Source organism: Chlorella variabilis, assembly GCF_000147415.1.
Source record: "Chlorella variabilis unplaced genomic scaffold CHLNCscaffold_2, whole genome shotgun sequence".
NCBI lineage: Eukaryota > Viridiplantae > Chlorophyta > Trebouxiophyceae > Chlorellales > Chlorellaceae > Chlorella > Chlorella variabilis.
Genome location: NW_005435086.1, coordinates 1,464,243 through 1,488,266, shown reverse-complemented (window position 1 = coordinate 1,488,266; position 24,024 = coordinate 1,464,243). Strand labels below are relative to the sequence as shown.

Below are 24,024 nucleotides of genomic sequence, written 5' to 3'. Positions count from 1 at the left end.
GTGCAGGGGAGGCAGGTGGCGCCGGCTGAGCACACAGCGCACGGCACAGAGCAGCCAGCGGGCGGCAGCAGGCGGCCAGCCACACACTCGTGCCGCGCCGCTACAGCTCCAGCACACCCCACCATAAGCCACCACCACCCCAGCACGCTCGCCTGCGTCACCAGCTCCCGTGTGGGAGCCATGGCCAGAGCCACGGGCCCGTCCCCGTTGGCCAGCGCCGGCTGGTCCTTGACGTGGCGCATCATGGGCAGCACAAACGCCAGCGTCTTGCCGCTGCCGGTCTTGGCGATGCCGATGCAGTCGCGGCCGCTCATGATGACTGCGGGCAGGCGGGCGAGCGGGAAGGCAGGCAGGCGGGCACAGGGCGCGAGGTGAGACACGGCACGGCAGAGCAGGGGAGGGGTGGTGGCAGGATCCGTGCCAGGCCGGCAGGCCGAGTCCTGGAGCACGGCTGCAGGCAGGCCAGGGAGCGGCGGCCAGGGAGCAGCGGCCGCGGCAGCCCAGCCACGCGCCTGGCAGCGCCTGCGCCTGGATGGACAGCGGCTGCTCAAAGCCGCCCTTCTTCAGCACCTCCAGGATGCGCGTGCTCAGCCCGCACTGCACCAGGGCAGGGGCAGGGGCAGCAGTGAGCCCACGGGCAGCGACGTCAGGCCTGGGAGACAGCGCGAGGGAGGGCACAGGGGCACAGCACGCCCACCTCGCCCGCCAACCACGCTGGCCCGCAGCCCACGCAGCAGCAGCAGCAGCATCACACGTGGTGACCGCCACACCCCCACACCTCCGACCCACCCACCTGGTTCCAGTTCCTGACGGGCTTGGGCACGTCCTTGCCGCGCACCTTGACGCCGTCCAGCTGCTTGCGGTACTCCTCCACCTCCTCCCCGCTCATGCGCGCCAGCTCAGGCACCTCGATGTAGAAGTTGCGCCTGAGGGGAGCCCAAGGGGGGCAGGACGCGGCACGCGGCTCACAGCCAGCGGCGGCAGCGAGCGCGCGGCGGGGTCGCGTGAGCTGCGGCGGCGCGGGCAGCGGCCTGCAGCGCCGCTCCCTCGCCATCCCATGCACCTGCCCTGCGCCTCCGCCCCGAAACCGCCCCACACAACCACACACACACACGCACACACACACACAGCCAACACTGCCAGGCGTCGCCTCCCCACCCCAACAGCGCTGCACACCTGAAGGGCGGGTACTGTATGGCCGCATGGTCCACCGCCACCAGCTTCTCCCCCTTGGACAGCTTGCCCGCAATCAGCTTGCGCATCCACTCCGCCTCATCCTCACTCTCCTCCTCCTCCTCGGCCGAAGAATCCGGCTCCTCCTCTGCACGCACATCGTCGCAGGCAGGCAGGCAGGCAGGCAGGCAGGCAGGGCCAGGTCGGCAAGCAGCAACTCTGGGTGCAGCGCCCAAGCGACGACGGGAAAGCACAGCAGCGGGCAAGCGACTGCCCCAGGGGCGCCAGCTGATGACGGGCCCCCACAGCCCCAGCCAGGCACCAACCAATCCAAGAAGACAGACAAGAGAAATGACACAGTGCAAGTGAAGGAGCAGGCTGCCCAGGCAGGCAGGAAGGCAGGTAAGGCAAGGCCGCACCCGATGAGTCGGTGTCGTATCTCGAGCGCCGCCGCGGCCGCGCCGGCTGGCTGCTGGCCTCGCCATTGGCTGCTGCTGGAGCTGCTGCGGCTGCCACGGGCGCAGGCGCAGCCGCCTTGCCGCCGGCGTCCTGCTTCGCTGCAGCCCCTGGCTCTGCCGACGCGCCCGTGTCCTGCTGCTGCACTGCCGGCAGCACATTGCTTTGCATGAAGGCATCCAGAGGATCCACCTCCTCCTCCTCCTCTGCAGCCGCCGCTGGTGCTGCCGCTGATGCCTCCTGCTGCTTCACGGCTGGCAGCACATTGGCCTGCATGAAGGCATCTAGCGGATCCACCTCCTCCTCCTCCTCTGCAGCCGCCGCCGCTGGTGCCGGCGCAGGCGGAGCCGCCGCGCCGCCGGCATCTGGCATCTCCACATCGCCGTCGCCGTCGGCAGCAGCTGCAACCCCAGCCTGCCCCTCGTCCTCATCCGACGACTCATCCTCCAGCGTCCAAGCCTTCTGCTTTGCGGCCGCCCCCGCCTCCGCAGCGTCAGGCTGCGCCGCCGCCTTGGCTGCCGCCTCCGCCGCCGCCGCCGCCTCCTCCTCCTTGCGCCGCTGCTCCTGCCAGGCCTGGATGCGCTTCCGCCGCTTCTCCATCTCCGCATCCAGCTTGACCTGCTCCGCCTCACGCTCCCGCCGCCGCTGCTCCTCCGCATCGTGCCCCGCCAGCGCCTGCAGCCGAGCCGCCTCCAGAGTTGACGCCGGCATGGCGCCCAGCTGCGCGGGTGCTGCCATCATCGGCTGCGCCTGCTGCACAAATTGCTGGGCCGGCTGGCCGGATGCCTCAGCTGAAGGCAAGCTCTCCTCGGGCCTGCACCACAAGGCAGATCAAAACGCAGTGGTTGGCAACGATCCGCAGGGCAAAGCTCTGCCGTGTCATTGTCCTGCCATCTGCCAGGCCCCACGCTCTGTAAGCGACCCACCCACCTGCTGCGCTTGCGGCTGGCATCTCGCTCCGCGCTACGGTCGCGCTTTTGGTGCCTGTCCCTGCTGCGGGAGCGGGAGCGGGAGCGTGACCGCCGCCGCCGCTCCTTGTCGTCTCGCCCGCTGCGCCGGCGGTCCCTGGATCGGGACCGGTCTCTGTCCCGGCTGCTCTTGTGCTTGTGCTCCCGGTCATCACGCCGGGAGCGCTCGTGTGGGCTGCCCATCGCTCACCTCCGCCCCTCGCCGCCTGCAGCGCAGGGCAGCAGTGTGCGCGGCAGGTCGGGGGCACCAGCAGTCGTGCAGGCAGCGCACGGCAGCCAACCCAGCCCGCTACAAAGGCCTGGGCAGCTCGATCAAGCGGGACCCGGCAGTGGCACGCCAGAGAGCAGCCTTCGCCTCACCTGCTATCAGCGAGAGCTCATCAGTTGCCAAGCGGTGGCCGGGCCTCGGCTTGTAGCTGGGTCCCCCTCGGCGATTGAGGGGAGGTTGGCGCTGCACTTCTTCCGCTTGCCACTGGATAGTTTGGTTGAAGTAGAGGTCGAATGCTGATCAGGAGTAGCGATGGCTGTAGTCTCTGCGAGAACGACCCCGAGCGCCAGCTCACGCTCGCCAAATGGAGCGTAGAGCTGCGCTGTGGCGTCGTGTGATGCAGGCCTGGATTCATCCAAGCTTCGCAGGGTTGCCCGCCGCTCTCCAAGGCCCGCTGACACAGGCTCCGCTCTGCCGTCGCTGCCCCTCCTTGGCCGCGCCCCTGGCCCTCCTGTGCCGCTGGCCCGTCAGCCTCTAGTCGGCCACACACCAATGGCAGCCACCACGGGCGAGCTGAGGGTCACGGTGCACGCCGCCTCGGGCCTCCAAGGTAGCCCGCCCGCGGGCAATAGCGGCTGGTTTGCCCTTCCGCCGACGACACGCCTTGCTTGCCTGTGGGAGGGTTACAGTCTGATCCACCGAGAACAGGTCTACACCTGTGCACCCGCCCGCTGGCGCTTGCAGATTGCGAGCAGTTTGGCGACCAGGACCCTTACTGCATCGTGTCCTTCACGGGTGGCCAGGCCGTGTCCGCCGCCACCAAGACAGCCATGAAGGGCGGCACCGAGCCGGTGTGGGAGGAGACGCTGGCGCTGCCTGTGGTGGCCGACCCTGAGGCGCTGCTGGTCAAGGTATTCAATCAAAACAGGGCTTCGCCGGACGACTTGATTGGCTATGGCAGGGCCCCCGGTGAGTGGCAGCAGGTGAGTGGCAGCTGGTTGGTTGAGGAGCAACTCGAGGCGCGTGCGAGTCGCACTCCAGCACTGCACTACCCCAGCCCCACCTGTACCGATGCAGTATATGATGTGCTGAACTGGGGGAGTGCAGAGCTGGCGGTGCCGCTGACGGCGCACCCTTCGGGCCTGAAGCAGGGCTTTGTGCATCTGCACCTGGAGTTCAGGCCGCTGCCGGCAGACCAAGCTGAGGCCGCGGCGCAGGCGCACATGCAGAGTAAGCCACGCAGGGGTTGGCAGAGGACACAATGTGTGTGCTGAGTTTGAACGCTGACGTGGGCGTCATGGGTGATTCTCGCAGGCGAGCTGCAGGCGCATGGGCATGACACAGAGCCGTTGCCAGAGCTGCCCGGCGTGGAATCCACCACCCAGGAGGCGCAGCAGCCGCCGGCTCTGTCCGACCTGCGCCCGCTTTCCCCGCGGGAGCATCCATACGATCGTGTGCACAGGCCTGGCTACACCGTGCCTGGCACCCTGCACGACTGAGGGTATTAGCGGGCTGTGTTGCACTAGTAAAATGCGAAAAAACTGTGCGCGCTGAATCCGAGGAATAAATACAGCAAGAAGGAACTCTGGCGGCAACAACAAAGGAGCCTGCTCGAGAGGACACAAACAATCGGCAGCATACGATTGAGCATTTCGTTCAGCACAGAGTGTTGGATCAGAGAGCTAACCAGGTGGAGGAAGGCAGCATCCCAACACTCGAAAATGGATAGGTACTGCTGCAGCTGTGATGATGATATGGGCAGGCGTAGAATTCGAGGGTGTGGGATTGTTAGGAACAGGGACAGCTTCTGCACAAGACAAGCGCTTGGTGAAGAGGCTGGGGATTTTGCGGCAGAGCCGCCAGAGATGGAAAGGGGTGCGGTGCCGCAAAGGGAGTGGAAAAAAGAGCATGCGTCATGCGATACAGGTGTGTTGTACCAAAGCAATCTTCAAAGAAATTCGAGACATTGGGGACATTAGGAAGTGGTCGACGTGCGGGTGGGAAAGGGTGAGAGGTAAAGATCGGTTCGGTGGGGCGGTGTGTAGTAAAATCGGCAGAGGTGCGGCGCCAAAAGAGTTGGCACAGCGGGGAGTGAGTTGGCCAGGCAACAAAGAAGGACAGACACACAACATGTCTGTGTGCGAAGATTCAATTGGCATGGTATGTTATCGTTCGAAGGGAACTTCTGAGGTGTGACGGGCTGTCGAGCGAAGCACAGCATACACGACAGCGCTGCCAGTAACTTGTAACGGCAGCGAGCCATAAAATCCAAGTCAGGCCAGTGTGTACTAGACAGGCTGGTACAGACACATGACACCAGAGAACTGGCGCGCTGGGCAGGCAGCGGTGCGGCACTTGCATGGGTGCTCGCAGGCGCCGCCAGCACAAGGAAAGAATTCGACGGGGAAGGGGAGAAAGCGGGTTACGTTTTGGGGGGAGGTGGCTGCTCACCATTGCAGCGTGCCAAAGGAGGCGCCGGCTGGCTGGCCGGCCATGCCGGGATAGCCGGTGTGGGCCATGGAGAGCGGCAGTCCGTTGGGCATGTGCGGCAGCGGCATGCCGTTTGTGGCCGATGGCATGAGGCCCGCCTGCAGGCTGGCCAGCGCGCTGGTGTTGAAGCCCAGGTTGGCTGCCGCGGCGTGCATGGCAGACATAGGCGCCTGGCGCGCCGGCGACAGGCCGCCTGGCGCGGAGTTGGCCAGCGACGGCAGCGAGGCGGGAGGCAGCGCGCCCGCTGGGGCCCCCGCAGCTGGCGCGGGGCGGGTGCGCGAGGCCGGGTTCTGCACCATGACGTGCAGCAGGCGGTCGCCCATGCTGACGCCGTTCATGGACTCCTGGGCCAGCCGCGCCGCCTCGCCAGTCACGTAGTTGACAAAGCCGATGCCTGCGGCGCAGCGTGGGCACACAGGAGCACGCAAGGTGAGGCGAGAGGGAGGGCAGGAGGGCAGGCAGGGAGAGGGCGGCGGGCGAGCACATGCGCACACAGCCATGTGGGCAGTGGACTGCCGAGCAGGGCGCTGCCCTGTGCCTCCAGATGCTGCATGCAGCTGCACCGCTGCCCGCATGCCTGCTCACCGTTGCACTTGCCGCTCTGCTCATCGATCAGCACACGCACGCTGGCAATGCCGCCAAATCTGCGGGTGGATAAAGGCCGGGACGCAGGGGGGGGCAGGCATATGAGGCGCTGTGTGGGGGACGCAGCAGCAGCGATGCTGTGAGCGGGTTTGTGGGCATCAAGGGAGTGCCTGGCCGGCTGCCTCCAGCTCAGCGCCAGCACGCCACCCCACCTGGCAAACTTCTCGTACAGCCACAGCTTGTCTGCATCCTCGGGCATGCCCTTGATGTAGATGGAGGCTCCGGTGGTGGAGCCCCCCTGCGCCGCCAGCGCCGCCTGCTGCTGCAGCACCGCGCTGGCGGCGGGCGCCAGGCTGCCGTCCTGGAAGCTGTCCAGGCTCAGCATGGATGGCACGTCACCAGACAGGTCGGGGCTGCCAGCCAGGCCACCGCCAGGCATGGACAGGCCACGGCCCGAGCCGCCGATGGCCTGCGAGCAGGTGCGGGGGGCAGGGGTGCACAAGGTCAGCGACGGGAAGGGCTACGGCATTGGGTGCTGGTGCCTGGAGAGGCCACTAGGCAGCCCGTCGCTGGCACAGACGCAGCTCACCAAGCCAAGCAGCTGCTGCTGCAGCTGCGCCGTCAGCAGGTTGCCGCTGCCAAACAGGTTGGGCCCCGAGGATTGCTTCTGCAGCAGCCGCTCCTTGCGCGCCTGCTTGGCCGCCTTCTCCGCTGCACGTGGCACAGCAGCAGCAGCAGCAGCAGTGTCAGCGGAAGCCGCACAGGTGCACCCTTGGTTGATGGCTACGCTTGTCACTCCAGTCACAACCCTGCCCCGGTCGTGCACAGCGCCGCCTGCTGCGCGCTGGCTGCTGCTGCACACACACCCCTGCTGCACAGGGCCCCACCTGGGCTGTCTGCATAGCGGACCAGCAGCGGCTGCTGGGCGCCGCGCGGGAAGCTGCCGTTGAGCGCGTGGATGGCGGCCGAAGCCTGCTCCACGCTCTGCAGCTGCACCAGGGCGCCGCTGCCCTTGTACAGCTCGGTGCTGGGGAACCTGCAGCGGGCGGCAGGGCGACAGGGGCGGCAGCCGGGATTTCAGGGAAGGATAGGCAGGAGCGCGGTCGACGGGAGGGACGCCCGCCACAGCAGGCAGGTCGGCGCCACAACCAGACTCACAGCCGGATCTCCAGCACGGTGCCAAATGGCAGGAACATCTCGCCCACATCCTGCCGCGCGTAGTTGGCGGGGAGGTTGCGGCAGTAGCTGCAGGGCAGTCACCCAGGTGTGCGCTAACATTAAACCCATTATACGACCCAGCGGCCTTGGGTAATGTGCAGAGCCGGCCCCGCAGCTAAAGAACGCCATGCGTGTGGCAGCGGGGCACGCACCACCACTCTGATGGCTGACGGCCAGACTCCACTCGTGGCTGCACGTCTGCATCTGCAAACTTGACCACTAGCTGGCAGCCGCTGATGGTGGCGCCATTGAGTGCTTGTATCGCCGCGGTTGCCTGCATAAGGGCAGGGGTGCAGGACTGGTCAGAGAGGAGAGCGGGCACTGCGGCGCTACAGCTTATCCTAGCGCTTTCCCCGTCCACACAGGAGCTGCCTGGGCTTCCAGTAGCCGATTTTCTTCATCCAGGGCTGTGGATGCCTCAAAAACGTTACTAGGGCTCCGCCCTGGAGCCAACACCCCCGGCCCCGGCTGCGGCAGCTTCCCACCCGCCAGCAGCTGCCGCCCTGACCGCCCAGCCCAGGCGCCGAGATTTGGCGCTCGCACGGCCGGCCGTGCCGTGTGAGTGTGTGGGGGCCCTCCCCTGGCAGCCAGCAGCCACTGGGCGGCGCCCGATGCGGGATATTTTGCGCTGGGCGCACCAGCCAAGCGCAGCGCCCAGGCTTCTGTTTCCCCCGCCCTTCAAGGGCGCCAAGGGCTCACCTGATCGGGCAGTGCATACTTGACGAAGGCGTGTGGGGCGGCGCTCGTCTGGCCATCCCCTCCAGCCACCATCCGCAGGCTCACTATCTCCCCATGGGTGCCAAACAGCTGCAGGAGCTCCCCCTCGCTGCAATCCGGCGGAAACCCCCTGCAATACAGATTACTATGGTGGAGACCGCCCGCAGCAGCCATACTTGCATGATGTGGGGGGGAGAAGCTGAACAAAGGGCGGCCGAGCGATGGCCAACAGGATTACCGGCCATGACCAAACCAGCTCGGGGTATTATCTGCGCCAGGCTGGCGGCCGGCCCACCACGGTATATGCAGCCTGCCTCCCAGCCAAGCGCTTGGGTTGAGCCTTGGCCTGCTGGTCCAGGGCCTGGGAGCGCCCGCAGAGACCACCGTACACTTCGTTCCATGCCACCTCTTCAGCGCTGCCTCACCTCTGGCGGGCTCACGGTGCACCGGGACGAAGCACACAAGCTACCCAGGAACCGGTAGGGGGGCCAGCAAGAATGCTTGGGCGGTGCCCGCCTGGCACCTCCTGCCGCCGCTGTGGTTGCCGCCGCGCACCGGAGACAGCACACAGCGAGGCCCTAGTGCTGCTGGGTGTGTCCTCACAAGAAGTGTTTCGAGCAGCTACAATGGGTCCAACCACAGAGCAGGCCAGCAGGACATGAAGAATGGGCGGCATGCAATCACGGGATGCTGCAATGCCCCGCCCAACCGTCTGGCACCTGCTGGCTGCTCACTCGCCCGCCACCACCGCGACCACCACAGTCACGTCGTCCTGCTTGCCTCCAATGTCGGGCAACAGCATGCCGCCCGCCTCGCCCGCCGCCGCCCGCCGCGCCCGCTCCACCGCAAACGGAGAGCGGAAGGTGGGATCGACAGACTGGCGGTGGGCCGCCCGCGCCAGCAGCAGCGCCAGCTGCTCAGCCACATCCAGCGCGTCGGCGCCGTTGCGCTACGCAGGCAGGCAGGCAGGGGCAAGCGTGGGGCATGAGACACACGCACTTCAGTTGCCCTGGGCTGCCAGCAGCGGCCAGTGGAGCAAGGACACGGCACAGGGCAGCAAGAGGGCAGGGCCGGGGCTTGCCTGCTGCTCCTGTGCAGCCGCCACCGCCTGCAGCAGCTGCTCCTCCCACAGGTTGTCCCACAGCCCGTCGCTGCCCGCCACCACCACGTCCCCCGCCGCCAGCTCCACCTCGTGCACATCAGCATCGTCGGGGCGGCTGCCGCAGTCGTAGAAGGAGGCGGAGCTGAGCTGCAGAGGCATGTTCCACTGGTGCTCCAGCACCTGCGGCCAGGTGCAGGTGTGGGTGTGTGGGTGTGCACGTGTGTGCACGTGTGTGCGGTGGGGGGTGATGGTGGGGGGCGTCGGTATGGGCAGATGAGGCAGGGCCTCCCTGCCTGCCAGCCCTCACCTCTGTGGCGAATGTGACGGCTCCTTGGCGCACCACCTTCAGCTCGCAGTCGCCCAGGTGTGCCACGCTGAGCAGGCCGCCCGGCGCCAGCACCGCCAGGATGGCGGTGGTACTGCCGGGTTCCTCGGTGCGGCGGTAGCCACCCTCCAGTACCGTGAGGGCGGGGAAGGGGCCGTCCCACTCCTCCGCCTCGGCTCCTGCTGCTGCTGCTGCTGCTGCGCCGGGCTGCTGCCGCTGCCGCTGCTCCTGCAAGAACTCCTCGCAGGCAGCCATGAGGCGGCGGGGGTAGAGGGCGGGGTCAATTCCCTCCAGCGCCCAGCCGCCCACGCCGTCTGCCACGCCAAAGGCGCCCAGGCCGTAGCTGCTGAGGAAGAAAGCGTCCTCGCCCCCGGTGGCCACCTTGTCGTCGTGAGGTATGCTGGCGCCCGCCGCCAGCAGCCGCAGCTCGCCAGGCGATCCCTCCGCCGCCGTCCTGCCCATCAGCCGCGGCGGCAGCGCGGTCCGGCGCTGCACGGCAGCCGCCGGCGGCTCGGCCCAATCCTGGCCGCGCGGCGGCGGCGCCGCCGCCTGCGCCGCCGCCGCTGCGGGCTGCTGCTGCTCCTCTGCCAGCAGGGACGCGATCCTCTGCTCCACATCCCTCATGCGCAGCCTCAGGGCCTCCTGCTGCTCCACCTGCCGCAGCAGCTGGCGCTGGGTGGTGAGGTTGAAGAGCAGGGAGCGCAGGGCGCGGCGCTGCCGCTCCGCCGCCCCCGCGGTCACCAGCTCAAACAGCCGCCACTGCAGGTCGCTGTACGCCTTCTCCGCAGCCATCACACGCCCCTCCGCATCCTCGCGCCCCTGCAGGCAGTGCAGGACCGGGGCAGGCGGCACACCGTCGGCGGCAGCGCGCACCGGCTGGCATGGGGGGCTGCCTGCGCTGGGCAGGCCAATCTCCTGCCCTGCAGAGTGGCGCGGGGAGAGCGAACCCTTACCCAGCCACCAGGCGACCATCCCGCCTTTGCCCAGGCGACCATCCCGCCTTTTCCTGGGGCAGCCCAGCCCAGTCGAGGGCGCCGGCCCCTTCAAGCCACACACGGTCTCATGTATGTTACACCACACAAGCACCCGCCCTCCCCCTGCCCACCCCTGCCCTCCCCTGCCCACCCCTGCCGCACCTTGAGCGAGGCCAGCCGCTCCTCCACCTCCTCCATCTGCTGCGCCAGGTCGTCCCAGCTGCCGCTGCGTGTCCTCCGGCAGCAGCTCGGCCATCTCGCCCACCATCTCCTGCAGCTGCAGCTCCATCTGCGCCACGCCACGCAGCGCAGGCAGGGCAGGGGCCGGGAAGGGTGGAAGGCCGGGCCGGCAGGGCAAGAGGGAGGGCTGGCAGAGGGAGGGCTAGCAGCACAAGGCCCGCAACCATCAAGTAGCCTGCAAAGCCCCGGCACCCCCTGGCACGCCCTGGCATCTGCCCTCCCCAGGGGGTGGGCCCGGCACAGGCGGGGGCCCAGGGCCAGGGGGCACACCTGCTGGATGAGCATGTAGAGCTCTGTGGCCATCTTCTGCAGCTGCTCCAGAGACAGGCTGGCCGTCTCTTCCGCCGCGCCCCCCGTCTCCGCCGCCAGCAGCAGCGGCGCCACCGCCTCTGCCGCCTGCTCCGAGCCCGAGCCGTTGGAGGCTGCCAGGTGCTGCCCAGCCTGCCGCACGGCTGCCCTGGCCGCCTCGGCGGGCGAGGCGCCCGCCGCCGCCGCCGCCGCCGCTGCTGCTGCTGCTGCAGGCTGCGCCAGGGCGGGGTCCTGCGCGGCGCGCCGTTGCCCGCGGTTGGCCCATGCCACCTTGATGGCCGCAGCGGCAACAGCCACCATGCCCGCTCCAACAGCCCAGGGGGGTGGGCCCCGGGCGGCGGATGGCGGCGGCGGCTGTGGTGGCACCACGGCCGCCGACACCTGTTTAACAGGACCAAGCAGCAGGCATGGCTCAAGGCAATGGGGGAGCATAGTGATCAGGCATTCACATGCAGTTGAATTCTGTGCTGCGCGGCGGGTAGGGCAACAAGAGGGGCGGTAAGGGGCGGGCGGCGGCGCTCGCTGGGCGGCCCACCAACAGTGGCTCACCTGCTGCTTTGCAAACGGCACGACGGCCAGGTGCCTCCTTCTGGATGCCCCATGGCTCGCCCCGGGCCGCAGCGGCGCTCCTCGCCAGCCGGCAAGGGAGCAGGCGCACGAACTCATGGTTTCGCCCGTTGTTAGGGCTGTTACCTTGCCGCTTGAAGAATATGCGGTTGATCAGGCGTAATGCGTGTGCCGCAGCATGGTCTTCAAACAGCTGGGGGGATGGGCCAGGAAAGGCGGCGTGCAATGCAGCAGCAGCACTTTCAGGAGCAGCGTGCAGCACAGGGGCATCGAGCAAGTTGCCATTTCATTGCGGGCAGACAGAGCGCCGGCACTGCCGAAGCCCATCGCTCCGACACAACATGCACTGGGTTGGCGGGCTGTTGAGCCGCCTGTGAGGCGTGGACGCACATCATGGGCTGCGCACCCTCCAAGCAGGAGGCCCAGGTGAGTGCCGCCACCCCCGCCGCCGCCACCGCCCGCTCCTTTGGCTTCCGCCTCCCAGGCGCAGCTCTGCCTGTGCGACGCAGGCGAATGGCGGCGCTGACGCGGCCGCTGCCACCCACCACAAGCTCAACAAGAAGCTGAGCGAGAAGGCGCGGCACCCCAGCGCCATCCCTGCATCCTTCTTTGAGCGCGAGCACCGCTTCCGCCGCGAGCAGCGCCCCAGCAAGGCGGTGGCGGAGCGGCGGCAGGGGCCATGCAGGCACGCGCGGGTGTGGTGGTGGGGAGCGGGAGGTGGTTGGTGCACTAGGGGGGGAACGGAAGAGAGCAGGAACCAACTGCTAGCCTGCGACATTGCGCCGCCGCAGGATGCGGACGGGCACCTGGGGCGCGTGGAGCGACGGCTGGTGTGAGCTGGCGGGGCACACGCTGCAGTTCTACGGGGGGGCGGGCGAGGCCCCTGGCCCCGGGGTGGCGCCCCAGTGCAAGTGGGAGCTGGTGGGGGCGCACCTGCGGATGGAGAGGAAGCAGGAGCTGGGTCTGACGCCCGCCGGCGGCGGCGCCGTCGTGTCGCTGGGCATGCCAGATGAGCAGCAGGCGCAGGAGTGGATGGTGGGGCTGGCAGCCGTGCCCGGCCTGTTCAGGTGGGCAGGGCGGGCGCGGGGCTTGCATGGCTCGCCGCCACGGGGCCCACCGCCGCTTGCAGCGGCATTGCACTTGTGCGGCGGCCCCTCGCCGCTGCGCCGCGCCATGCCGCCGACTCTGCCGCGGTGCGCCCCCCGCCCCTGCCCTGGCGCTTGCGCAGGCGCGTGCCTGACTACTACGAACTGGGCGCGGCCTGGGGCCACGGCGCCACCTGCACCGTGTGCGAGTGCGTGGGGCGGTACAACGGGCAGCGGTACGCCCTCAAGAGCCGCCTGCACAAGAGCCGAGGCGCCACCGAGGCCATGCACAACGAGCTGCGCATCCTGCAGATCTGCGCCAAGAAGCCGTGAGCGCGGGCGGCACGGCGGCAGCCAAACCAGGCGGCCGGCCACCGCGGCATGCCCGCTGCCGGCGCCGAGCTAGGGGATGCGCGCCGAGCGCGCCGCGCCGACGGCGCCGGCGCCTGCTCCTGCTCCTGCTGCTGCCGCCATCTGCAGGCACCCCGCCATCCCCCGCCTGCACGACTACTTTTTCGATGAGGACGGCAGCATCGAGCTGGTGATGGACCTGATGGAGGGTGGGTGGGGCTGGAAGAAAGTGGGCCGGCTGCATGGAGGCGGCCTGGCTGCTGAGGAGGCGGCAGGTGGCAGCGCAGTTGGCCAGCCGGGCAGCTGCCCCGCGCGCCTCGCCCACCCGCCCCGCGCGCCCCCTGGCCTCCCGCCGCCCTGCCCCACGCGCAGGCGGCGAGCTGTTTGACCACATCGCCACCTCGCCGCAGCTGCGGGAGCACGACGCGCGCGCCATCTTCCGACAGGTGGCAGAGGGGGTGGCGCACCTGCACGCGCTGGGCATCGCGCACCGCGACCTCAAGCCGCAGAACCTCATGTACGTGTCGGCGGACGAGGGCGCGCAGGTGAGGGGCTGGAGGGAATCGGCAGGCAGGCGGGCGCGCGCGGCATGCGGGCTGCCCCTGGGGTGCGGGTTGGGGGCGCAAGGCCACCGCCTGCGCCCAGGCGCGCGGCCCTCGGCCGCCTGCCCCAGCCCCGTGGTGTGCCACCACGACACACGCACACAGACACACATACTCACACACACGCACACACCCCACACACACACCTGCCTGCAGGTCAAGATCATGGACTATGACCTGGCCAGGGTCAACTACGCGCCAGACTGGGAGGGGGCCACACCCTGCGGCACCATCCACTACATGTGCGCCGCACCGGCAGTGGCAGGGGGGTGCCGGGGCGCAGCGGGGCCGCCGTCGCCGGCTTGCCTCGCCCGCCGGTGTGCTGCCTGGGCACGGGTCCGGCAGCGGATGCCTCACGCGCCGCCGCCTGCCGCGTGCGTGCGCCTCTGTGTGTGTGTGTGCCGTGCAGGGCACCCGAGATTGTGCAGCACCGGCGCTACTCTCTGGCTGTGGACATGTGGAGCCTGGGGGTGATCCTCTTCATCCTGCTCACGTGAGCACGCAGCCTGGGACAGGCGGCCTGGGCTTTTGCTGGCAGCCTTGGGCCCGGAGTGCAGGCTGTTGCGGGGATCTTTGGTGGTGGTGTGTGGCATGCAGGCTTGGGCGGTGACCTGCCCACCGGCGTGCCCGCCTAGTCCCAAACCCTCCTGCGACGGCTTTGGCGGCGTGTGTGCAGGGGGCGCATGCCGTTTGATGGCAAGAACCAGGAGGCCATCGCGGAGGCCATTGAGGCGGGACGGTACTGCATGGATCCTCAGGTACGCCGGCCAGGCTGGCATTGGCGCAGGCGCCTGCCCTTGCCTGCCTCCCTCTGGGGCACACGAAACCAACACCAAGCCCTTGCACAGCGCCCGGCCGGGGGTGCGGAGGGAGGCGCCCTGCTGAAGGCCTTCTCGATGGCGCCCCGCTCCTGCCGCTGCCGCTGCCGTGCCGCCCCGCCTGCAGCTGTGGAGCGGCGTGTCGGAGGATGCCAAGGACCTGGTGCGCAGCCTGCTGCAGCAGGACCCGCAGCAGCGCCTCACCGCGGAGCAGGTGGGCGGGCCGGCAGCCGCGTATGCAGCGGTGGGTGGTGCAGCGCCACTGGGGCAGCTGCCGTGGGGCAGCCTTGCCCCTCGCTCCCCGCCTTGCCTGGAGGCGAGTGGCGTGTTGGCTGCTGCTGTAGGAAGCAAGGCCTGCCTGCCTGAGGCCCTGTGCATGCGTGTGCGTGCGTGTGTCTATGTGCGCAGGTGCTGCAGCACCCCTGGCTGAGCGCTGAGCTGGACCCCATGCACTCTGCTGAGCTGTCCAGCCCGGTGCAGCTGCGCCACACCCTAAGGCGAGCCGGGGCTTCCGGGGGGGCCTCCTTGCATGGCGCAGCCTGCAAGGCGGCGGTTGCCTGGTGCGGCCGGCCGCCTGGCAGGGCCCGCCGCCGTCCCCAACACGCGCCGCGCTGCATGTGGCACATGCGCTGCAGCAAGACGGAGCGGGGCCGCGAGCTGCTGGCACTGGCGGCCCTGGCCTACTCAGAGGGAGACCTGCGGCAGGCGGGCGGCGCGGCAGGCGGCGGCGGCGGCGCGCCCGCGCCAAGCCCCAGTGAGTGCCGGCAGCAGGCGGTGCAGGGACGGGCACACCTGCTGGCCGCGCCTGCTTGCTTTGCGTGCCTGTCTGAACAGCGCACACCACCTCGCAGCCCTGCCATGTGGTGTATTGGCCCTCACCTGCCTCCCCACGCGGCCCTGGCTTCTGGGTGTGCAGGGCTGCCAAAGATGCGGGCCCGGCTGTCTGCCGGCCGCGCGCCTGTGGCTGCAGCAGGCCAGGCGCTCGACTTTGACATGCAGGCGGTGCGGGACCAGGCGGGAGGCGGCGCCAGGGCCAACGGCAAGCCCGCAGGCGCGCAGCCGGGCTTGAGGAGCACGGCCGAAGGCGCCGAGCAGGATGAGGATGAGGATGAGGCTGTGACCAGGCTGAGGTCTCAGCTGCGCATCATTGGTACCGCAGCCGGGCTGCAGGACCGCAGCTACCTTGAGCTGGCGGGACGACAGCTGCCACCGGGCTCGCCACGCATTGAGGACCGGGCGCCCTTGGCGGCGCAGCGCCCCACGGCCGCGCGGCAGTGGCAGCCTGCGGTGGATGGGTTTGGCGACCTGGGGGGGCAGGAGGTGGTGGAGGAGCGGCTGAGCGGGTGCGACAGCGACAGCGACAGCGGCAGCGAGGAGGCCGGCCTCAGCGGGCCGGGCGGTGGCAGGAGTGCGACGGCGGGGCGGCAGGCGGCACAGTGGGCGGCGGGCGGCGCGCCGATCCAGCTGCCTCGCCTCCCGCCCGTGCACAGCCTGCCTGCCGACCAGCAGCTGCTGCAGCAGCTGAGCCGGGGTGGCCGGGGCGGGGCAGAGGCGGGGCAGGGCGGCCTGAAGCGCGCGCAGTCTGCCTACGCGGTGGCAGGCGGCGGCGGCGGCGGCATGCCGCGGGCCACCTCCACCAGCCAGCTGGACGGCAAGGATGCGCGCATACCCGCCTCGCAGCGGGAGCCCGTGGAGCGCGCGATGCAGCAGAAGCAGCGGTGGCTGGCGCGCCTGCGCACCGCCTCGCCCACCGCGCACGAGTGGCAGCGCATGACGGCGGCGGCGCCGCCGCCGCCCTGCATATGATTGCTAGCCTTACTTTTGTTCAGTGAAATCCATCGGCATTCCACCCACGCTTCAGGCCAATTATTGGAACTGCAAGGCAAATCTCAGACGCATGAATCATGCCATGAAACATCAGTTTGATGTCGGGCGGCGCCAGGCGAGCGCCAGGCGAGCGCCGCATCCTGTCATAGCAGCCTTGGATCGCACAGCAGCCTTGGATCGCACATCTGCCTCCCGTGCTCGCACCCTCCCTCCCTCACGTGGCAGGAGGCGATTCTGGCACCAGGGCAGGAGTGACGCCTAGTCGGCCTCCTCGCTCCCTCGTGCTCGACAGCCACCTCGACAGCCACCAGGACCCCGGCCCTGGATGCCAGCGCCCACCCTGCTGCCAGCCCTGCTGGTGCTGGTGGCGGTGTCGGCGCCAGCGGCCGGCGCTGATGCCGCCGCCCGCGTTTTACGCACTGTGCACCTCATGGACCCAGGTGAGGCTTTCCTCCCCCCTCGATCGCTGCCACAAGGGTGCTGTGAACCACAGTTCGTCTCCTTGGTGAGCATTCTGCGGGGAGGGCAGCAGGCACCTGCAAGGCGCCGGAGCCGCCGGCTACCAGCTGAGACCTCCCCTCCTCTTGAGATCAGGCGTCCCTGCAGAGCCAGCCCCCACCAGCCCTAGCCAGACCAAGTTCCCTGAGCTGCCGCAGCCGCCCCAGGAGCAGTCCCCTGAGAACGCTCACAAGGCCATTGAAGCATGGACGGAAAAGTGAGTGGAGTATAGTCCGCTGGCTCGCCTGCATGCTGTCTGGCACGAGCGCAGGCCAACTCTGCTCCCTCCTCGTCCCTCCCCGCAGGTTCTGGGCTCAGCAGGCACAGCATGAAAAGCACGCAGCCCAGGACCTTGCGCCGCACGACAACGTCAGCCTGCTGGAGCGCCTGATTGGCCAGCAGGAGCGCGACAGCTGCGGCATAGACCGGCGGCGCTTGTGAGTGGGCGGCGGGGGCTGCTGCTGCCGACTGCTGGCAGTGTGGCGAGCTATATCTACTGAGGGGCCAGCCGCAGCCCGTTCGCCTTCTCACTGCTGCCTCACCCGGCGTGGCAGACCCTTGCCTCTCAGCATGCCCTGTTGCCTGCCGGCCTGCCTGCCGGCCTGCCCACCTTCCCCATCGCGCAGCCCCGTCCCGCACGGCTATCTGGTGGTCCTGCCCGCCGGCGACAACTTCAACGCCTCCAAGCTGCTGGACCGCCCCCACATGGCCAACTGGGACCTGGGTGGGTGTGGGCGTTGCTGTAGGTCCGCCCCCTGTACAGAGGCCACAGAGTGAAGCCACGCACCCCTGTATCCCCTGACACACGCCTGCAGTGGTCCTGTACTACGGCAGCAGCCCCGGCACCTTCAACTGCTCCCTGTGCAAGGCGGTGTACGCGGCCAACGGGCCCAAGTGGCGGCTGACGTACCGCTTCACGCTGCTTGAGGAGTGGCAGGCGTACCGCCAGCGCTACAAGGCCATCCTGCTGCCAGACGACGACCTGCTGGTCAGTCAGTGGCTGGACACCTGCTGTCTTTACTGTCTCCACTGCACTCGACCCAGCCTGCCACGACCGTAGCGGCTGCGCCACACGGCCGTGCCTGCTGCCCTCCCGCACACCCTTGTGCGCCTGCCACCCCGCAGATGGACACCTGCACCATCAACAAGCTCTTCTCTGTCTTGGTGGCCTACGACCTTCTCATGGCTCAGGCAAGCGCCACAGAACAGGGGTCCCCCGGGCGCGCCTGCTGCCTAAACTGAGCCGCTCCTGCCACAACCAGCTGCTGCTGCTGCTGCTGCTCAAGGTGCGCTCTGCTGCTGTTCACCGTGGTGCAGCCCAGCCTGTGCCCGCTGATCTGGAGCTACACGCCGTGGGCAGCGCTGTACCAAAGCTCCGCAAACATTTTGCGCTTCACAAGTGAGCGGCGGCGTGGCAGCGCCGCTGCTTCATTGTTGTGGATCCCAGCCGCGCCCAGATGTTGGATGTCACGAGTTGACCTGGCTGGTGCCCCCTCGTACGATGCAGCATTCATCGAGATCATGGCGCCCGTGTTCCAGTTCCGTAGCTGCTGCCAGCGGGCTGAGAGGGCCGATCAGCTCATGAGGCAGCCTCGCTTGATTTCTTGATTGCAGTGCCTGCCTGCTGCTGGCTGTGCTTGCAGGATGGAGTTTTTCGACAGCTTCGTCAGGCCCACACTCTACAACGCACACGTCGGTTGGGGTGAGTGCGTGACGGGCGCATGTCGACCCTTCAGCTCGGCACCGTGCATTGAGGTACCCTGGTGTGGGGCATTCCGTTCCCATCCGCTCCCCTCGTGCAGGTCTGGACTTTGTGTGGCCTTTTCTGCTGAAGTACCCGCGTGACAAGATAGCTGTGGTGGATGAGGTGAGGCCTCGGATGGGGCGGGGCCAGTGCTGCAGCCGCCTCCACTGCTGCAGCCGCCTCCACCTGTGGTGTCCGCTGCCACCTGGCTCCGCCTTGCCCTGTTTTGCAGGTCTGCGTGGTGCACCCCTATGCGCCCAACAAGGGCGGCAGCGTGTACCAGGCAGAGGCGCCGTACTTCAAGAAGGAAGAGGAGGCGCGCCGGTTTGCCGAGTATGGTGAGTGTGTGGCAGGGGGGAGCCTGCCATGCAGCAGTGACTTCAGGCCCTTCTGATGAGGCCGGTGGCAGGCGCCCTTGTGCCAGGCACTTCCTCGCGCCAGCTTCAGGCAGCTTGGACACCAATGCAACCCTGCAGGCTACTTCGACTCTGAGATTGCCAGGCGGGGCTTCTGGTTCCAGGCTGTGGAGGTGCTAGGGGCGGTGGCCAAGCCGGTGCGGCAGGAGGGCCTCCTCGAGACGTCCAGCAAAGCGCTCCAGCTGCGTCTGGGGCCGCTGTTTCCGCTGCTGCTCTTCGGCCAATCGTGCCTCATTGTCTTTGGTTGTGGTGCGGTCGTGTGCCTGCGCCTGCGGCAGCAGATGCGCAGGCGGCGCGGCCAGCGGTACAATGCGCTGCTGGCCAACGGAGGGGTGTGAGGCTGCAGACAGCGGCACGGGTGACTGGATTTGTAGCAGGCCGCTAAGCTGCCTTCTCCCTCGTATACTAGCAAAATCCAAAGGTCCATTGGTCAGGCACCTGTAAATGCAGCAGGATACATTTTCAGAAGCGGCAGCAATGAGCGGTTGTGCTGCTGCCGCCGGCGGCGGCGGCACAAGCAGTACATGCCTCTGGACCAAGAACTCCCATCCCATCTTCTGTTGCTTCACATTTGTCCCCGCACAATTAGGCCGATTTAATTTGGAACCGACAGGCGCGCGATCGCGCCTCTTCGTCTCCTCGGCGCTGCGGGGAGTGCAGCAGGGGCGGGATGGGCAGAGGCAAGACACCCAGGGCCGAGGTAAGCTGCCGTTCGCCGGGTGCGGCGTTCTTCTGAGCGCTCACCGCCGCTCACCGCCAGCCGCTCACCCGGCCCTAGTGCGCTCCTGGCCGCAGGAAGAGTGCGCCCCCGCCTGGCCGCAGGAAGAGCTGGCCGCTGCCATGCAGGCCATCGTGGTGCCACGGAGCAAACTGGCGATTGCCGCCGAGGCAGGCAACGCGCGCCAGGTGCAGGAGCTGCTCGCGGCAGGGGAGGATCCCAACCAGGCAGGCGCGGGCGGCAATGCGCCCATCCACTTGCCGTCGTGTCAGGAAAGCGCGCCGTGATCCTGGCGCTGCTGGCGGCAGGGGCCAACCCTAACACAGTCAACCAGCATGGCGAGCGGCCGCTCACTGTCGCGGCTAGCCTGGACAAGTGTGAGGCGGCGCTGCAGCCGCTGCTGGAGGCCGGGGCGGAGATCAATGGGGGGCCTACTCAGTGCCGCACCGCTCTCGTCACAACCTGCGGCCTGGGGCACCGAAACGCGGTGGCCGCCCTGCTGGCGGCAGGCGCCGATGCTAACCTGGCAGACCACCTGGGCATGTCGCCGCTGGCGCGCGCTGCCCGCACCGGCTCTGTGCCCATCGTAAAGCTGCTGCTGGAGCGTGGCGGTGCTGCAGTGGACTCGCGGGACTGCCGCAGCAACACGCCGCTCATGGATGCAGCCATTTGTGGGCACGTCCACGTGGTTACCGCTCTAGTGCAGGTGAGGCAGCTGCTTGGGAGGCCGGCAGCTTGTCAGCCTGCCAGCTGGTCAAATTCGTGAACAGCGACTGAGCCGACGCTGCTGACTTCTCTGCTCCCTGCAGGCGGGGGCCGCTGTGGATGCTGCCGACGTGGACGGCATAACAGCGCTCATGTCGGCTGCCCAGCACGGGCGCCTGGCGGTCATGGAGAAGCTGCTGGCGGCGGGCGCTGCGGTGGATGCCAAGAATCGGGCGGGGCAGACAGCGCTCTTTCTGGTGGGCCATCCTTTGCTGCCTTGCTTTCACACATGCTGAGCGCGGCGCTGAACACCGTGTCGCTCCTCCCGTTGGTGGCCGCAGGCTGCGGGGAAGAACAACCTCAAGGCGCTGCAGCTGCTGCTCAAGCGAGGAGCCAATGCAGACATGCGGGATCAATGGCTGCAGACGCCGATCTGGTCAGTCTTCCTCACACCTGCCTGCCCCTTGCTTCTGCGGGCAAGGCTGACATGTCGCTCACTGCCCCCCACTCCGCCCCTCCTGCAGGATGGCAGCCGAGGCAGGACACAGCGCAATTGTCGCGGCGCTGCTGGCTCAGAGGGGTGTCACTGTTGATGCGGCAGATGATTCTGAGTCTACACCATTGCTGGCTGCCGCCAGAAGCGGCAGCTCAGAGATCGTCAGGCAGCTGCTGGCCAAGGGTTAGTTCTGAACGTTTCAAAGTTGGAAAAACATTGGACCAGCCGGACATCCTGAGTCAATTAGTTCCTAGTAACTATTGTTCTCCTTCTTTTTAAAACCAGGAGCCAACATCCGCTGGCAGGACGCCCGCGGATGGACAGCCCTGCACGAGGGCTGCCGCAGCGGTGACGAGGGGGTGGTGCGCGCACTGCTGGCTGCAGGCGCAGATGTTGAGGCGGTGGACCAATACGAGCAGGTGTGTGGTCTAACACGCAGCGCCAGGCCAGGCCTGCTTGTTTGCTCCACCCGCCCAGCCTCCACTACCACCTGCCCCCTGCATCTGCAGACCCCGCTGCTCATTGCGGCAAAGAATGGCCGCGCTGGGGTAGCAGAGCTTCTGCTGGCGGCGGGGGCGTCTGTTGACCGTGCCGAAGACCGTGGGCATACCGCCCTGCATCTGGCTGCTAAGTGCAGCCACCGCTCACTCACTGCCCGCCTGCTGGCTGCGGGTGCTGACAAGGAGGCGCATGCTGGCCCAGGGGCGTGGACACCACTGCACTATGCAGCTGAATCTGGAGCTGTTGGCCCAGCAGAGGTGCTGCTGGATGCAGGTGGGCAACAATGATGAGCAGCATGTGGGGTGTGCGGCTACCCGAGGCCTATCATGGAGGAGGGGAGGGGCATCCTGCAGTGATCGTGCCACCCATGCAACCCTCCCCCCTGCGCGACACATTGTGTAGGCGCCTCAGTGGAGGGCAGCGTGGATTCGGTGCCAACCAATCACCGTGCAGCTGCATTTGTTCAAAAGACGCCGCTGCACCTGGCTGCAGAGCACGGCCACACAGGTGAGGCTGGGCTGCTGGCTGGTCGCTGCTGGATGACAGCCCCTTGACCCTGCTTACCTCGTCTTTGCACACTCTCTGTGGAATGCAGCCATGGTGCACCTGCTGGCCAGCCGCGGCGCTGACCTCAATGCGATTGCCCATTTCGGCCGGCGACCACTGCACTTCTGCACCCCGGAGCACCTGGAGACAGCGCTGACCCTCATCCGCCTGGTGGGGCAGGCAGCTGGCGGGATGGGCGGCTTTGCTTGAGAGCTCGTTGCATGCCGCGCTGTTTGCTCCACAGCGTCCTGCCGCTGCTGCCGCCCTGGCTTGAAGGGAGCGGGCACTCACTTTACCGATCAGGACGGGCGTTCTGCAATAGATGCTGCAGCAGGCGGCAGCGATGAGGCAAGGCGAGCGCTCAAGCGGGAGGAGAAGCAGCAGCGCGTCTGCGCCTTTTGCGGCGCTGTGGCGGGGCAGGACGCCCCGAAGCTCAAGCGCTGCGCCAATTGCCGGCTGGTGCTGTATTGCAGCCCGGCATGCCAGCGCAAGCACTGGAAAGCGGGGCACAAGGCGGAGTGCCGTGGCGCAGTGCTGGTGTTGGACAGTGCCCGAGTGGGCCTGCCGTCGGGCGTTTTTGTCACGGAACACGTTGACGGGCGCACATGACACATTGTAGCATCAAGGCGTTGGCCACTTTTGAGTTCTATTCATTGGGCATCAAACTGGTCAATTGAATTTAGACGGATCCAACCTTGTCAGCCGCCACTTTCCACCTTTGCTCATGCGGGCAGGGCTGATGCACATCATGCGGGCGTGCACCAACTGGGCTCTAAGAGCTTCCCTGCGAACCTGCCGCGCCAAGAGCACTGTTGTGCGGGGGCACAGGCCGTGAGCAGCAGCCCAGGACGCGGCCCCTCAGAATGCGGAGGCCAGCAGCGGGCTGCTCCACCCTCCTGCTGCTGCTGCTGGCCTTGGATGCTGCTCAGAGGCAGGTGCTTGCCGCCCAGCTTGCAGTCCAGCTGCCGCTGACGGACGCGGGATCGGCGGCGGCGCAAACAGGCGCAGGCGCAGCGTTCAGCGAGCGGACGCCATCTGAGGCAGCAGCAACCGGGCGTGAGCAGGTAGCAGCTTCCCAGAAGGCCAGTGATCAGCCAGGGTTCACGGCCGACTGCCAAGACCGCTGCTCTGATCTGGCCCAGCAGGCATCCCCGAGCCAGTTCCAGCACCCGCTCGCGCCCCCGCAGCAGCGTGCCGGCAGGCTGGTGGAGGCGCAGGCGCACGTCGACATGCAGCGCTGGCTGGGCAGCTTCTTCAACAGCAACGCCAGCCGCCTGACCAGCACCCGGCTACAGGAGGCGCGGGCCGCCAGGGCTGCTGCCAACGCGTCCACGGCGGCGGCGGCCGCGCCAGGCCCCGAGGAGGCCTCGGCAGCGGAAGGCGTGGCAGACGTGGTGGCGCCGGCGGGCATGCGCCGCTGCGATGCCGAGTGCCTGCGCGCGGCGGCTGAGGAGGTGCTGCTTGCGCGGGAGCAGCCCGGCAGGGCCCTGCAGCTGCGCTGGCAGCCGTTTGAGGAGGACCGCCAGCGCTGGGCGCCGCAAGCTGGGCACGGGCTCCCAGCCAGGAGGGGCGTGCGGCCGGCCCAGGATGCCTGCCAGCTGCGGCAGCCTGACGAGACCATCAGCCGTGACTTCCTCGTCATTGCCGCCGTGGGCAACAACTGGGACACTGTGAACGGGTGGGTGGGCGGGCAGACGGGGGGGACAGGTCCATGGGTGGGTGGAGCGCCAGCAGCGGCGGGGAGCCCAACAGCTTGCTGCTGGCCGCACCACCTGTGCCTCCTCAGCTCCCTGCCTGCCTCTGCTTGCCCCCACTCCACACACCACACACCGCCCCGCAGGTGGATGAGCCAGCCCGGCTCCGCCACCTTTGATGTTGTGCTGCTGCACTACGGCAACGACACCACCCTGGACTGCCCCGCCTGCGCCGCGGTGCTGCGCATGGCGGGGCCCAAGTGGATGCTGGTGTGGCAGCTGACGCAGCACCCCGCCTGGCCTCGCCTGGCCGCGGGCAGGCGGGCGGTCATGGTGGCGGACGATGACGTGGTGCTGGACACCTGCTCAATCAACAGGTGCGGGGGGCACGCAGCGCGCACAGCGGGGCAGCTGCACCGGCTGTGGCAGCCCGCTGGGGCGCGCTCGCTCGCATGGCGGTGGTGCACGCAGCGTGGGGGCCGCTGCCGTGCCAGGCATCCAGGTGTGTTGGGTCCCAGCCGTGCCCCACGCCTTGGCGGCTGCCCCGCAGGGCGTTTGAGGTGTTTGACGCCTACGGCCTGCTGCTGGGCCAGCCCAGCCTGTGCCCCACGCGCCACCGCCCATCCTGGTACCTCCACCTCGTTCGCGACAGCAACACGCTGCTGCGGTTTGCTACCATGGTGGAGATCAT

General features: G+C 68.1%; 6 protein-coding genes across 6 annotated transcripts in view; 4 read left to right on the top strand and 2 right to left on the bottom strand.

Moving 5' to 3' along the window:
* The window catches only part of CHLNCDRAFT_137938 (hypothetical protein), a gene marked incomplete at both ends in the record, with an annotated part of 7,328 nt that extends 4,548 nt beyond the window's left edge, over positions 1 to 2,780 (bottom strand). The window contains 6 exons of the mRNA XM_005851166.1: positions 123 to 319; positions 450 to 597; positions 794 to 926; positions 1,177 to 1,321; positions 1,593 to 2,443; positions 2,560 to 2,780. Of these exons, the coding sequence (XP_005851228.1) occupies positions 123 to 319; positions 450 to 597; positions 794 to 926; positions 1,177 to 1,321; positions 1,593 to 2,443; positions 2,560 to 2,780 (1,695 nt within the window). The remainder of the gene's footprint in view (positions 1 to 122; positions 320 to 449; positions 598 to 793; positions 927 to 1,176; positions 1,322 to 1,592; positions 2,444 to 2,559) is intronic.
* Positions 2,781 to 3,357: 577 nt separating this feature from the next.
* CHLNCDRAFT_49971 (hypothetical protein) lies at positions 3,358 to 4,304 on the top strand (the record flags this gene model as incomplete). The annotated part of the gene is made up of 4 exons (XM_005851457.1): positions 3,358 to 3,415; positions 3,550 to 3,774; positions 3,883 to 4,035; positions 4,120 to 4,304. 4 exons carry the CDS (start codon positions 3,358 to 3,360, stop codon positions 4,302 to 4,304), a joined length of 621 nt encoding a protein of 206 aa, XP_005851519.1.
* Positions 4,305 to 5,252: 948 nt separating this feature from the next.
* Positions 5,253 to 11,065, bottom strand: CHLNCDRAFT_137936 (hypothetical protein; the record flags this gene model as incomplete). The annotated part of the gene is made up of 13 exons (XM_005851165.1): positions 5,253 to 5,689; positions 5,881 to 5,939; positions 6,093 to 6,349; positions 6,470 to 6,591; positions 6,768 to 6,916; positions 7,039 to 7,125; positions 7,251 to 7,372; positions 7,798 to 7,924; positions 8,550 to 8,764; positions 8,921 to 9,097; positions 9,225 to 10,061; positions 10,379 to 10,442; positions 10,698 to 11,065. The coding sequence occupies 13 exons, from the start codon at positions 11,063 to 11,065 to the stop codon at positions 5,253 to 5,255; spliced, it is 3,021 nt and encodes a 1,006-aa protein (XP_005851227.1).
* Positions 11,066 to 11,725: 660 nt separating this feature from the next.
* Positions 11,726 to 15,994, top strand: CHLNCDRAFT_137935 (hypothetical protein; the record flags this gene model as incomplete). Its single annotated transcript, XM_005851456.1, has 13 exons — positions 11,726 to 11,758; positions 11,842 to 12,035; positions 12,124 to 12,399; positions 12,561 to 12,746; positions 12,898 to 12,977; positions 13,141 to 13,313; positions 13,527 to 13,612; positions 13,780 to 13,863; positions 14,047 to 14,128; positions 14,316 to 14,402; positions 14,597 to 14,652; positions 14,824 to 14,942; positions 15,105 to 15,994. The coding sequence occupies 13 exons, from the start codon at positions 11,726 to 11,728 to the stop codon at positions 15,992 to 15,994; spliced, it is 2,346 nt and encodes a 781-aa protein (XP_005851518.1).
* A 346-nt stretch (positions 15,995 to 16,340) lies between these two features.
* On the top strand, positions 16,341 to 19,011 carry CHLNCDRAFT_137934 (hypothetical protein; the record flags this gene model as incomplete). The annotated part of the gene is made up of 12 exons (XM_005851455.1): positions 16,341 to 16,455; positions 16,610 to 16,730; positions 16,819 to 16,950; positions 17,140 to 17,237; positions 17,329 to 17,501; positions 17,639 to 17,724; positions 17,800 to 17,912; positions 18,021 to 18,051; positions 18,157 to 18,215; positions 18,316 to 18,380; positions 18,490 to 18,595; positions 18,734 to 19,011. The coding sequence occupies 12 exons, from the start codon at positions 16,341 to 16,343 to the stop codon at positions 19,009 to 19,011; spliced, it is 1,377 nt and encodes a 458-aa protein (XP_005851517.1).
* A 921-nt stretch (positions 19,012 to 19,932) lies between these two features.
* On the top strand, positions 19,933 to 21,380 carry CHLNCDRAFT_19334 (hypothetical protein; the record flags this gene model as incomplete). Its single annotated transcript, XM_005851454.1, has 5 exons — positions 19,933 to 20,097; positions 20,201 to 20,353; positions 20,438 to 20,532; positions 20,621 to 20,775; positions 21,070 to 21,380. The coding sequence occupies 5 exons, from the start codon at positions 19,933 to 19,935 to the stop codon at positions 21,378 to 21,380; spliced, it is 879 nt and encodes a 292-aa protein (XP_005851516.1).
* Positions 21,381 to 24,024: the final 2,644 nt, after the last annotated feature.